The sequence below is a fragment of the Pagrus pagrus genome (genome assembly GCF_965226575.1).
Source record: "Pagrus pagrus genome assembly, chromosome: 6".
NCBI lineage: Eukaryota > Metazoa > Chordata > Actinopteri > Spariformes > Sparidae > Pagrus > Pagrus pagrus.
Genome location: NC_140190.1, coordinates 4,746,535 through 4,760,008, shown reverse-complemented (window position 1 = coordinate 4,760,008; position 13,474 = coordinate 4,746,535). Strand labels below are relative to the sequence as shown.

At 42.5% G+C, this 13,474-nt stretch overlaps 1 protein-coding gene across 1 annotated transcript; it reads left to right on the top strand.

Annotated features, from left to right (window-relative positions):
* The first annotated feature begins 497 nt into the window (after window positions 1-497).
* ephx4 (epoxide hydrolase 4) lies at window positions 498-11,739 on the top strand. Its single transcript, XM_084354040.1, has 7 exons — window positions 498-1,266; window positions 3,066-3,151; window positions 4,716-4,873; window positions 7,241-7,369; window positions 7,733-7,836; window positions 9,102-9,250; window positions 10,783-11,739. Exons 1-7 carry the CDS (start codon window positions 1,024-1,026, stop codon window positions 11,021-11,023), a joined length of 1,110 nt encoding a protein of 369 aa, XP_084210166.1. The 5' UTR covers window positions 498-1,023; the 3' UTR covers window positions 11,024-11,739.
* Window positions 11,740-13,474: the final 1,735 nt, after the last annotated feature.

The following is a 13,474-nucleotide window of genomic DNA, read 5'->3' as shown; positions in this document are numbered from 1 at the left end:
ATGCAGCACAGAGAATTAACATTTTGAAGACTACAGTATAAATCTGTGCACTTTGACAGGACCGGTAATCGTTTAGGAAATAATATCAGTGCCAGCAAAACTGGACTCAAATTCTGACAGAAGATAAGTAACAAAATGGCCAATTAATTCATGGAAAATGTATAGTCAAGTAGATTTAGTTCAGTGATCTCACTGTTGAGAAACAATGAAATGGTTCCTAAAACATTTATTAAGCAATTATAAAGGTTAAAAACATCATCCAAACAATGTTTATAGATGAACTACACAGTATTTATTAAACATTTACAGTATTATGAACATACACTGCAACTTTCCAATAAATAATTAGTAATAAATAGTTTATAACACATTTCATTGCTTGTTATGAGTGAAATAACTATGAAACTGACATTTTTAATTGTTTATTTTAATGATATGACACTGTTACCATAAACATATTTATATATGTGTGTATGAAGATCAACAGACCCGAGGACATGACCTCGGTGTTGCCAATGGCGGCCACCTCCCCAGGTAATATTGATCCATAATATTTGAATCATTCCGAGCACGTGCACGCTCGTCTTTCGGATACAGTGCTGTTGCCATGGCTGCGTGAAGCCTCGCGCTCTGCAGTGATTTTCTGGCTCTCCTCTCCGTGTCACTCCGCCTCTCAGCCGTGCAGAGAAATCCGTGCGAAAGCTCCGCATCCAGCGGCTTATTGCTCGATTTCGGACTTGCCATGTATAGTCAACAGCACCGTCTCCTGCTGAAAACAACTCGCCGCTGCTGTCACACGCAAGCGTGAATATCTGACGTGATGCTCTTGCCACCGTCCCATTCAGCAGCCGCGCGTCGGGATCCTCCCTTCAGACAGTCGTGCGTATGCGCTGGGTAACGAAACAACGGCATTGTCGGAGCCGCGTTTAAAAAAGCAGGAGCGAGCCGATTAACACAGAGAAATCAATAGGTACAAACTTGATCTGGATTTTGATTTTTTTTTTTTTATGCGGCAATGTAAAGATGGCGAGAGTGCTCCACAACTTGCTGTTATTTCTCATCAGACTTGCGCTGAAAATCAGAGTTTTGGGCTATTGGTCGCTGATATACGGTTATTGTGCTCTTTGCACCATCGTAGCCCTCCTGAAACTTTGGTGGAGCATCATCTTGAGGCCGACAGCCACCTTCCAATGGGTGATCCGTGAAACTCCCCCGGCTTGTCTGAATGACACGTCCTTGGGAACCCACTGTTATGTTAGGATCAAGGTAAGACGCACACACACACACACACACACACACACATGCGCTTGGACATGAAAGGTGTCTGCTCCCTGCGAAAAGGGGAAATGCCCATTGTGTGTGTGAGTGTGTGTGTGTGTGTGCGTGTGGGATGTTGAGGTGCTTGTGTCGCGTCGTGAAAAAGACAAACAGGCCTGACAGTGTGTGCAGATCATGAGGCGCCTGTTTATTTGATATTTCTGTGTCGAGGTTGTGTTGGCGCTGCGCTCAGGTGGTGCTGAAAGAACAGCTCCTCCACCTCACGTCTCAACACGCACGGGCTCTGCCCAACCTCCAACCAACATCCTCTGTGCTCAACATGATGTAATTAAATACCAGAGCATGTCCCTCACTGAAACCTGAACCTCCACCAGTCATCGGGAGGATTCATGTGTGCAAAATCTGAAGTAAAAGTACAGGAGTGATGTCAGGAAAATACTTTATTCTCAGTTCAGCCTGTACTGCAACAGTGCATCATATTCAATCAGCTGTTGTGAAGTAAAAAGCACAATATTTCCTTTTAAAATGATGTGAAGTAAAAGAAGATGGTAACAGAAAATGGAAATAGTCAAATACAAGTACCTCAAGACTGTACAGTACTCGAGTAAATATACTTAGTTACATCCCACCACCGAGTAGTGTTATTTTAATGAACCACCCCTCTGATTTTCATGCAGGAGCGTTCAGCAGTCTCGTCTTTTGGTTGTTTTTTAGTCCTTTTTACGAGCCAGTGTTTGATTTTACGTCCGTTCGTGATGCAGATGAAACTGAGTCAGAGACGAGACTCGGCTTTATTTGAAGATTTTTGAAGTGCAGGTGGAGTAAAAATAAGAATAAGCACAGTCAGACAGAGAAAAGACAAGAACAAAAAGGTTGTTTCGATGTCGAGATATTCTGTATCTGCAGTGTCGATAGCTGCCTCATGAAAATGACCACGCAGGCTGGAGGTTGTGCAATAAGTATGTTTTATAAAAGGTGACTTAGGCAGTTGAAATAAACAGACATCGTCATTGCATGAGCTCATAAATAAAGAAATTATGATGGAGTCTGTCTGCTTTTATCATATTATCAGATCTTAACAGATTCACAGTGTGAGTCGGATGATTAATCACTTCTGAGAACGAGGAGGGGAGGCTGAGAAAAAGGAAATCTTCAGTTTGACGTGATCTGTTTATCCATCTACGAAACACAGCAATCCCACGAATTACATGTCAGAGTGAGGAGAAGATGTTAAAAACAGAACTTCATCAGTGCAAACTCATCCCAAAAAATAAGAATTACCATCAATACACCTAAATGTATCAAAAACAGATATTAATAACTGATTAATAACCTGCTAGAGGCCGAACATTGACTGATGTTATTGTCCAATATCGGCCTATCGCAGATACATCAATATCTGTGTTTATGCACTCACGTCATGTTGGTGAAGTTTATTGTTAAACTGTAAAAAAAAAACCTGCGGCCATTTTGATAACCACAACTGAGGGAGGGGGAAAAAAGTGCTTATTGTCCGATATATCGATGCTGGGATTTTTTACTCTGTAATATTGCTGTAATGTAGTCACGCCCCCCAAAAAATCGAGTATCGGTTGTGCTCTGTAACTTGCTTCCTAGGTAAAAGAGTTAATGATACATAAATGATACATGGTTGCATTATTTTCCACTTATTTCCCTGTGGCTTCATTCAGTAAAAGTAATTTTAAAATGCTGACTTGATCCATTGTGTCCACTCAGATATGCGGATAAGACTGTCATCTTGATCTGTGTCTCTTCTTTCCACCCAGGAGTCTGGCCTCAGGTTTCACTATGTTGCAGCTGGAGAGCGAGGGAAGCCGCTCATGCTGTTTTTACACGGCTTCCCTGAGTTCTGGTAGGTCAAAGTGGACATTTTAAGGTGTGGGGGGGCAGCTGCAGTAAGACAATCAGCTCCACTGCACTCAGCAGCAGCAGCGAGACAGCCTGATTTAAGATTATGCTCCTTCAGTTGCTCGGTGTTTGTTACATCGGTCACCTCCCGACAAATTTCCCCCTGACTATGAGAAATCCTCGGCTGTAATGTATCAGCGCTCCCTGTTAAATCTCTGCCGTCTGGCTTCCGGGCTGCAAAACCAAATCCACGCCGGCGAGGGAGTCCTCATTCACAGACATGATTTTTTGCCATCGGCGGAAAAAGGGTCCAAAGCATTCAAGATCTCCTCCTCCTGATATGAAATGAAAAAATGGTGTCGAGCGTTGTTCCTGGATCGGGGCCAAAGAGGTTGTCAAGAGCTGTAAGCCTGTCCATATCTCTAACATACTATCTAAGCTGCTGACAGGACAGGGATTAATTAAGGGTGGAGGGGAGCGCTTTCTGCTTCACTGGAGGTATTCTTTACATAGATGATGAACTGTGCTGAGAGTGACACGGTTGGAAAAAACTCTTAACACTTTTTTTTTTTTTTTAAATGTGCTAATTCCCTCTTAGAAATGAGAAAAAAGAGGAGTGTCAGAAGGAGGGCGGAGGGGGTCCGAGGGGCTTACTTTGCTTTAAACCTCATCTATATTCTAAGATCTGAGGGGTTGAGTGCCGGGATCTTATACTGACTCATCAGAATCACAGTCAGGGCTCTGCATCTTGCTTCCCCTCGCTCGCAGGAGGAGGAGGAGGAGGAAGAGGAGGAAGAGGAGGGGGGATTTCAGTCCTGATGAGGAGCTCCTTACTGCAGACAAGATCTTCAATTAGGAAGTCATCCCAGCCCAGATGATCAGTGGGCGGATTAGAATCTAAAACAGCTTCTGTTACACTGAGGTGACCTTCACTCGGCTGGACAGAAAGCTGAGTCCTGGCTTTAAAGAAAAAGTTTGTGGTGTTAGTTTTGTAAGTATCTCAGATTTGGGCCGAATGCAGAATTTTTAAAGGGGCTCTCCCATTGTTCAGTTTAATCATCATGGGAGTACTTCCTGTGAAAACGGTTGTTTAATGTGTCGTTTGGCTCTGAAAGGGGACTTCAGATGGGGAAAAATACCCCGAATGACGTCCTCAGATCTATTCAGGTTTGAGAAATGGGGACTCTGATTGTTTAAAGGTGCAATATGTAAGAATTGGCCACCTGTCAACCCAAGCATATCACCAGAGTAATATTCCACCTTTTAACTGAAAGCCTGTGTTAGAAACTGGGGGTTGGAGTTGAAAAGACATGCAGATTCACCCTACAGGGAGGAACAAATAAAAGACACTAGTGAATTGCATTATGGGAAATGTAGGAGACAGTTTTTTTTGCGACTTGACTAAAAGTCAGGATACCTCGAAGGCCGTTTTCTCTTTTCTTACTTAATTGCTGGAGTACACCTTTAAAAGCAAAGCAATGCCGCTGTAAAATAATTAAATGAAGGATATGTGTAATTAAAATAAATTATGTAAAAAAGTCATCTTTGCGTCTGTTTGTGTGCCTCAGGTTCTCCTGGCGCTACCAGCTGCGCGAGTTCAAGAGTGAATTCCGCGTGGTGGCCATCGACATGCGGGGCTACGGGGAGTCCGACCTGCCGCTCTCCCCTGAAAGTTATCGCTTCGAGTACCTGGTTACCGACGTCAAGGACATTGTGGAGTACTTAGGTGAGGGGGACACAGGAGCACTGTGTGTTGGACATTTTAAATAACTCCTGAGACGGGAGACAGCGTTGTGACAGTGTCTTGAGTCAAAAATAAACTTGTTTATCAGTCTCAAACTGTGGACAGCCCTCAGGCCTGCAGCACAGCATGACAAACTCCCTGTGAGTCACTCCTACTGAACATGGGACATTGTGCAGATACAGAGCCCACAGCTTGCTGACTGCATGCTAACACTAGCAGGGAGCTAGCCTGAGGCTGTCTGCGCACACCAGTATCCACTAATGATTATCTGGCCTGAATGGCATTTTTTTTTTTGCATTTTTACTGTCACAGTTTCTTCTGTTTTAGCTACATACTCTATATGATAACCTGTCTTAGAATTGAAATGTCAGTGTAGCCTCTGTAATGACTCAAAGTGTACAGTAGGTCTGTATTTGTTTTCTCCTTCACACTTGTCAGCTCACATTCAAGTGTGTTGCAGCTACTGATTCAGCACTAATTACAAGGAAACTGCGATAATTCAGTCGGCCATGTCTTGATTTGTACATAAACACGCTGTCCTCGCTTGTTCAGTCTTAGTCATTGAAAGTTAATTCAAGTTTGTTGCAATTTGGGTCTGTTTTTTATAGTTTGGCCGTCATTGTTGTGAGTAATAATAACATCAGACTGAAAAAGGTTAATTGGAGAGATCTGGGACTGCAGCCAATCATGAAAAAGAAAATTTAAACACCTGAGTTAGTGTCTGGCCAAACTATTGGCTCGTTACATTACTAAAGTGATTACAACAGTATCATAACCGATAGAAATAAAGGCCCAAAGTACGAAAAAGGGAACCGCTTTCAGACATTCTTGACTCGTTTTTTGGCCACTAGGGGGCCGTTGAACAAGCTGAACACGCAACAATGCAACATTACCATCTTATAAAGTTGCAAACATGCTAGCAAACAGACACGCAGCAACATTAGCATTCATTTGGAGTTGTGTTCATGTCCACCCAGTCCAGTGTTTACTCTCCTTTTAGCTCCGTTTTTGGTCCCCACCAGCTCCAGATTAGCATCTACTGTACGTGCTTCTCTATGTTCACTAGCTAGTCACTATCTTTACCTGTCTGTTATGTGGTGCTAGACCAGATTTTTTACTAAAACCAGACTGCCTGCTGCATCTGGAAAAAGTTTTTATTGAGAGCAGTGAGACTGAATCGAAACAGTAAAGTTTTGGCTTCAGTCTCTCGGCTCATTGTTCAGTTTTAAAACCAAAAGCAGTGAGCCGAAAGATGCATAAAAAGTCTATAGAGTCCAGGAGAAACTGCAGAGTCAGATGGTAATTCTATGGGGCTTCAAAACGAGCGACACCTTTTACATTATGCATCATTTGCTCCGTTGTTATTATATAAATATTGAGCGGTGCAGCTTTAAATAATGCCACAAGAGTAACCCAGTGAGAATCCAGCCCAGAGACACCATACCCTGTAAATATTCTCAAGCAGTTTTTGAACACATTCCTTATTAAACATTTACATCCTCTTTAAAAATGCTTTTTAGAGACATCTCGTTGATGTTACGTAGCTTCTTGCCACTGTTCTAGCTGTCATTGTTAATTTCTTAACAGGCTTTTAGGGGGCTGAGCGCTCAATAATGCATATTGCTGTGCAGAGGATTTGCTTAATGGTCATTTCAGTGGAAGTGGGAGGCTTGCATCGATCATATGATAACTACCGTACTGTGATCTGTGATTGGACTGCAGGGCCCTGTTAACACCAACTGTTCAACCCACATGTTCCACACTGCAGTCCACATTCACAGTCTGCTAATGGTGCTGCGCCAGTCAGAGGTTTGGCCTTAAAGCATCCACAGTTAAAGCGACGTTGCCCCTTTCTCATTTCGGTAATGACTATTAGCACTCACAGCAAGAAACAGCCACAGCCCTCTGTCATTTTTTTCCCCAAGTGTGGCTCCCAGACTTAGATATATGGCTTTAAAAAGCACATGTGATATGAATGTTGAGATGAGGCTCGCTTGTATGATTCATACCAGTGGGTGTAAATGGTGCTAGCATAGGTACAGGGATTATTTTGTAGGAGCTGGAGCAGGGATGTGATCAGAATCCCTTTTAGACGGATGCCCTGACCTTGATCTGCATTTGGCTGCATGTCATGGAATACATCCATTTGATGGGTGTAAAAATGTCCTCAGAGGGAGGAAGCCAGCAATAAAGAAGTGAGAACAGTATTGATTTTCTAGGCACTGGCATGCTTTAATAAACAGCAACAACATCAGCACGAGCATCCAGCTGCTGATAGAAGTGATGTGATGTTGTCTTCTCCCGCAATAACAAAGCACCGTCTGACGTCTGTTTGCTTTTTCTTTCAAGGATACAACAGATGTTGTCTTGTCGGCCACGACTGGGGCGGGACCGTAGCGTGGCTGTTTGCCATCCACTACCCTGAGATGGTGACGAAGCTCATCGTCCTCAACTGTCCTCATCCGTCTGTGTTTACAGGTGCGATTTCACCATGATGGGATCAGACATTATCATTAAAACCAATTTTTCTTCATACTGATTAGACAGACTCTGGTTTGGCTCTCGGATTATTACCGTAATTATTATCATTAATTAGGAAGTATTATTACTTCAATTTTCATGTTTGCATCCATCTGGCAAATCCTCTTCTGCCTTAAGGGGGAGACGATGAGGAGCTAATTACAGGAGGCTAATGTGAAGCTGGAACAGCTGGTTTCAACTGGCGCAAACAGAGACGCAAAGTCACCGAGAGCTATCACGTCCACGACCCGTACAAACTTGGCCTTTAATTACCATTGAACACAACTGATCTTCCCTCTCCTCTCCTCTCTTCTCCTCTAGATTACGCCCTGCGACACCCGAGCCAGCTGCTGAAATCCAGTCATTTCTTCTTCTTCCAGCTGCCCCGCTTCCCGGAGCTCATGCTCTCCATCAATGATTTCAAGGTGGTGTGTTATGTGTGGGCTTAAGCGGTTTCAAGGTCAAGGTCGTGTGTTGTTTGCGTCTCTGCGCGCGCGCACGTGTGTTGTCTGCAGTGGTGTATATTGCATGTTGATAAAGTGTCAGGCTATTTACAGCGTTTGCATCAGTGCGGCTAAAAAAAATCAGTGGAAGAGGTCAGGTGGAATAAACAAAAGGATCAACTAATCCTGTAGGAAAATGTAAAATGATAGATTAATGCCGGATCATGTGCTAAGCTGGATAAGAGCATTTTTTCAGCAATTAGGTGATAATGTTGAGTTTATGATCTCAAGTTTATTACTTTGAATATTAAAATGTGCTATTCAAATTCAGTACCATCATTTATGACATTGAAACTTCATCATCAGTTTAATTAAATTGTAAAAGGTTCATAGCTCATGTTTACAAATGCACAGTTTAGGTTTTAGTGGTTTGAGTAATTTTTTTAAAAAATGAAACAGTTTTTTCTTTCATTTCAGTTGAAGGAATACTTATTTACTTTCTTTCCGAGAGTTAGATGAGAATATTTATACCACCATCTCATATCTGTCGTTAAATATAACGCTACAGCTGGGAGATGGTTAGCTTAGCTTAGCATAATAAGCATGATAATAATGATAATGCTCTCTTTCCTCACTCCTCTCCTGCTTTGTGCCTCTCCTGTTCCTGTCTGCCTTCTCGTCTCAGAAGTCATAGTCCTGGTCAGAGCTGCTGTAAATCACCTCCTTACTGTTCAGTCTCCAGGTAGACCTCAGTCAGCTAATCGGGGGGGCCACTTAGCTGCAAAGCTAACTGAGCTAACTTACTAAAGGCATTAAGTAGAGTATGGTATGCAGCTGTTAGCGGTTATGTTGCCCCCTATATTTTGGGAGCTACTGTACCTACGACAGGTGGTCATACCTTACAAGTTAAACCTTTAGATCCTAGTGACTTATTGTAATGAAGTTAAGCGAGGCATTTTTAAATTTAAACGTTGGAAGTGAAATATTTTTCAAGCTAGATGTACGATCGGATGGTGTTCCTTTATGCCTGAGTTGGAGTTTTCAGAAGTAAAAGCGCAGCATGTAATGTTGTCGAACCAGCAGTAAAGTCAGGGTGCCGGAGCTGCGGCCGAAGGTCGCGAGAGCTGATTTCACCACTTCTGAATCATATTACACTGACACGGACGTCCCTCTGTAAATGTTTTCTGGATCAAATTGTACCAGACAGCCACATAAATTCACCCCAGTGTTTGTGCTCTCTGCTGCAGGCTCTGAAGGCCTTGTTCACCAGCCGCAGCACGGGGATCGGAAGGAAAGGCCGCTGGCTCACTGCGGAGGACCTGGAGGCCTATCTGTACGCACTCTCACAGCCGGGAGCTCTGACTGGAGCCCTCAACTATTACAGGAATGTCTTCAGGTGGGGAATCGTTCACCAGAAGATGGATGGTGCCTGAGATTTTCTTAGACATCTTTATACAGGGATTATAAATAGCCGTGGTGGAAGAAATATCCCAATCCTTTAGTGCATTGTGGGTAAAAGTCCTGCATTAAATTTATGTATGTAAATATCATTAGTAGAATGTACTGTAAATAGCATAGAGCTCATTTTAACTACAGTGCATCATATAAGAAGCATTATACAGTAGCTGCTGGAGCAGGCATGCTGTTGCCATAGGAGACCGTTTCACTGTTACTGCAGCACTTTGAGATGTTTTTAGTCAGCGTCAGTGTTTGGTTATTGAATGGAAAATCACACAGTCACTTTATGTGTATGTTGGCTTGCAAATTTAGTATCGCAATCTACTGTCTGAGCTCTGAAGGGGCAGAACCCTACACGTGTCCCTCCGTCAAGGCCACAATACTGTCCAATATTTATATTTACGTTTACCTTCAGTCTTTCATGTAAGACTGACTAGCTGGCCGAGAGTGATCGACACAAATCAGATCAAAGAAAGTATCAGTGCATGCTTTTTTTTGACATGTGAACCGTACATGCATGGCTGAGCGCGCCATCTGCTCCCTTTCTCAAGCAACGAGTCCTCTCAGAATAGCTTTTATTTGCTTACGTAAAAAAGAAATATCACTGACCCATACCCAATTAGTCTCTCCGCATCCACGAGCGCATACTGTACCTAGGCACGAGGGACACAAACACATAAACACAGAGCAACATCCATCCATCCATCCATCCATCCATCCATCCATCAGGCCAGTTTATATATATCCATTTATCCTGTTTAGAGTGGTTGGGGGCTGGAGCCGAGTCCAACGTGAGATTTCTAATCTAAAATACATATTCAAGTGAGATTTCTCGTGATAGGACTCACACACTGTTATGTGTTTTCAGTGATAATAATGAGACAGGTCTGTTTTTCAAATAAGAACCAGTTTTTAAATAAGCTGAGATGAGGTATGTTTCTATCTACTTGTTTTTATTCCTTTTATTTGACATGTCAAAATGTCTAATGTAGACTACAGGGACCATAGATCGAAACAGTGACTTTCCGATTAGTGGAAGGACCCACTCTGCCTCATGTACCACAGCTGCCCCTCGTCTTGTCAAGTTGTCATAACACAGACATCTCAAACAAAGTCAGATTTGCATCAAAGGCGCCACAATATACTGAAGTTCACCCTAAAATGAAACTGACCCGACTGCTGATGGAAAGTCAGTTGAAGTTTCATCGTCCACAAAACATTTCAGGAGCTTCACAGCAAAACGGCGTCGCAGCGTTCTCCTAAACAACTGAAGTAGATGGGGACTCGTTTAAAAATGTCTCCAGGAGCCCCAAGATCCCAAATTGATTTCCAAAGACGCTGCCACTTCGAAACTTCACCCAACTTTCCTCCCAAAGACTCTTTAAAGAATCTCTAATATTAACTTTATTGTCCATAATCACTGAAACATCAGTGTGGTTGCACTCAGGTTTTTGTCCTCTCTCTCCGTAGCTCCCTCCCCCTGAGCCACAACCACGTCAGGTCCCCGGTGCTGCTGCTGTGGGGCGAGCGGGACGCCTTCCTGGAGCAGGAGATGGCCGAGGCATGCCGCATCTACATCCGGAACCACTTCCGTCTCAACATCATCTCTGGGGCCAGCCACTGGCTGCAGCAGGACCAGCCCGACATTGTGAACACCCTCATATGGACCTTCCTCAAGGAGGGCGAGGGACGCAAAAGCTACAGGAACTAAAATCCACAGCGAGGCCTCCTCCCAGCACTCCCCCCTCCCTCCCCGTCTCACTTGCCACACCTGGAAGCCTGGAATATGCCTGTGATACCAAGCGACATAGTGATAATGCAATCATTCTTTAAATCTTTCACATTTCAGATATTTTTTAAAGAAGCAGCAGTATAACGGAAAGAATCAAAGCACACTTCACTGGAAGAGGACACCGGGCAGTACGTGTGACACATATTCAAGATGTTTTTTGCACATGACATCCGCCTTAAAGTTTGTCAGTTACAGCATTACAAATGTGTGGCGAAAAAAAAAAAATCTCCTCGTGACTTGTATTGTGTGGTGCCTTTTAACTTTTTTCGAGCCGTCGCAGTGTAAAGATGTCCCCGAGAGACTGAGGACGTGGCGTCGTCCGCTAAAAACTTGTATGTTTCACCGGGTCGCTCTGCTCTTCTTTAGGCACAGTCCTCTGGGAGCCATAACTCTCCCATTCCCTTTATCAGGTAGTGTTGTCTAAAGGAGTTTTTTTTTTCTTTTTTGTATTTCCTCCTCAGAGATACTCGCTCAGATGTAGAGAATGTTGTTATCTTGATCTTTATGTATAGAAACGTCAGTGATGGTTGACTATTGTACTATTTTGTATCTATTCCTACACACCGCATTTTGAAAACTCACTGAGCCAGGTCTACGCCATTTGATTTTATAAATAAACTAAGTGTCAATCTGTTGGACTGCACTGGTTTTTGAAAAAATGTCTGGCCTGTTTAGAGATAACAGCGACAGTGGTGTGTTTGAAGCTGTGGCAGTGTGCCTCATGCCCCCCCATCTGTTTGGCACTGTCTCTGAACCGTCACTCTTAAGCCTTTACACAGGAGAGATGAAAAAAAACACCAGAAATAGTCATGGAGATGCTTTTAAATATAGCACAGCTGACTGACACAGCAGTTGATGTCGGTTATGTTGGGTCTACAAACATGCCTGATGCTTTTTTAAAGCTTCATATTTATAGGCTACCTTCCCGGCACGGTTACACGCCAACAGAGATGCTGATGTGGAATTACAGTGAGGTGTGTGTTCGTCAGTCTTACATAATAAACGGCACACAACCACACGCACATTCACTGCTGAGCTATTTAGAGAGGACAGCACTCAGGCAATGCATGATTACATCTGTTTAAAACGAGCATTCATACAAGCGCTTATTTTGATGTCGCAGATTGGAAAAAATGATCGAGCCAGGGGCTGTAAATATGTGTTTGTTTTGATGTTTTTGCCTTTTACATCAGGGCTGAGCTACATGTTGTCCTTAAATGGCTTATTGTTTATTATTTATAAAGAATTAATAAATTATTTACTGACATTAACAAACCCATTAGTTGCTGGTTAACCCTGTTAGGTATGCCTGAGTAGAGAGTTGCGCTGATGAAGCACTAAATCACTCTGCAGTGTCTCTATATTCAGTCAGGTTGTTCATCTTTTGTGTTTTTGGCTGATTCAAACATTTAATCTTTCATTTGCACTGACATCATCGGATAAGAGGAATGATGCAGGAGACGACAATGACATCACCACCTGTCATGGGGTCAAGCTCTTTGGCTGCTTTCAAGGGCAGTCGGAAATATCTAATTTAGCTAATGAGGGTAGAAACCTGCCATTTTTTTCAGCTCAGGATTTTTTTATGTGCTTATTTGCACAAAATAATTTAGAAAAATAAGCACAAGTAAACAGGGTCATGAAGCAAGCATAAGGTAGCTGACATAATACAGCAAAAACATGAAATTAATGTAAAAAAATACATTTTTACATTACATTATAATTTGACATTTAGATAAACATAAAATTTAAGTAAATATCACACAGATTAGGGTGTGACGATGATTCCCCTTTATTGTGAACAGAATTATTGGCTTTTGAGAAGTTAATTTACAGTATACAAATATAAATGAATGAGACTGACACATAAGTTTATGTGACACTCAGGGCCCTTTAGTTGCAGTTGTCATGCATTTTATCTTTTTCTAAATGTGTTAAAATCTCAGTAACCATGCTGTATGACAAATCCATGCCTCTCCTCACATATCTTCTGCGGCAAAACAAGGTCAGTTAATTTCAAGATAATTTTCCCTGTGACAGGTCTAAGTGAGCAGGTCAGTTTCCTAACAGCTTTGTGATGTCATTAATAACTAATGGCAAAGCTTTTCCAGTATAATTCTTCATCAAATTTAGATATTTATTTGAAAAAACTTTAATCTAATTTTAATGTATGTATGAATAAATTCCAATAATTCAGCTACCCGGACTCAAAGATGTAGTGAGGTGATGTCACCTGTGCCTCTCTGAGAAAGAGGCTCCACCAGCAGAGGGCGCCTTTATCACATAACCTTTACCACTATCACCAAACCAAAAGTGTTTGTTTTGAAAGGTTAACCTTAAAATTTCGAGGTCCGGAACAGCACCTGAAGG

Bases quoted from the DNA above. Each gene is read 5' to 3' on its own strand.
- ephx4 (XM_084354040.1), top strand. From the start codon at position 1,024: ATGGCGAGAGTGCTCCACAACTTGCTGTTATTTCTCATCAGACTTGCG. The intron at 7,837-9,101 runs GTGGTGTGTTAT...TCTCTGCTGCAG, and splicing joins TCTCCATCAATGATTTCAAG to GCTCTGAAGGCCTTGTTCAC. The intron at 9,251-10,782 runs GTGGGGAATCGT...CTCTCTCCGTAG, and splicing joins TATTACAGGAATGTCTTCAG to CTCCCTCCCCCTGAGCCACA.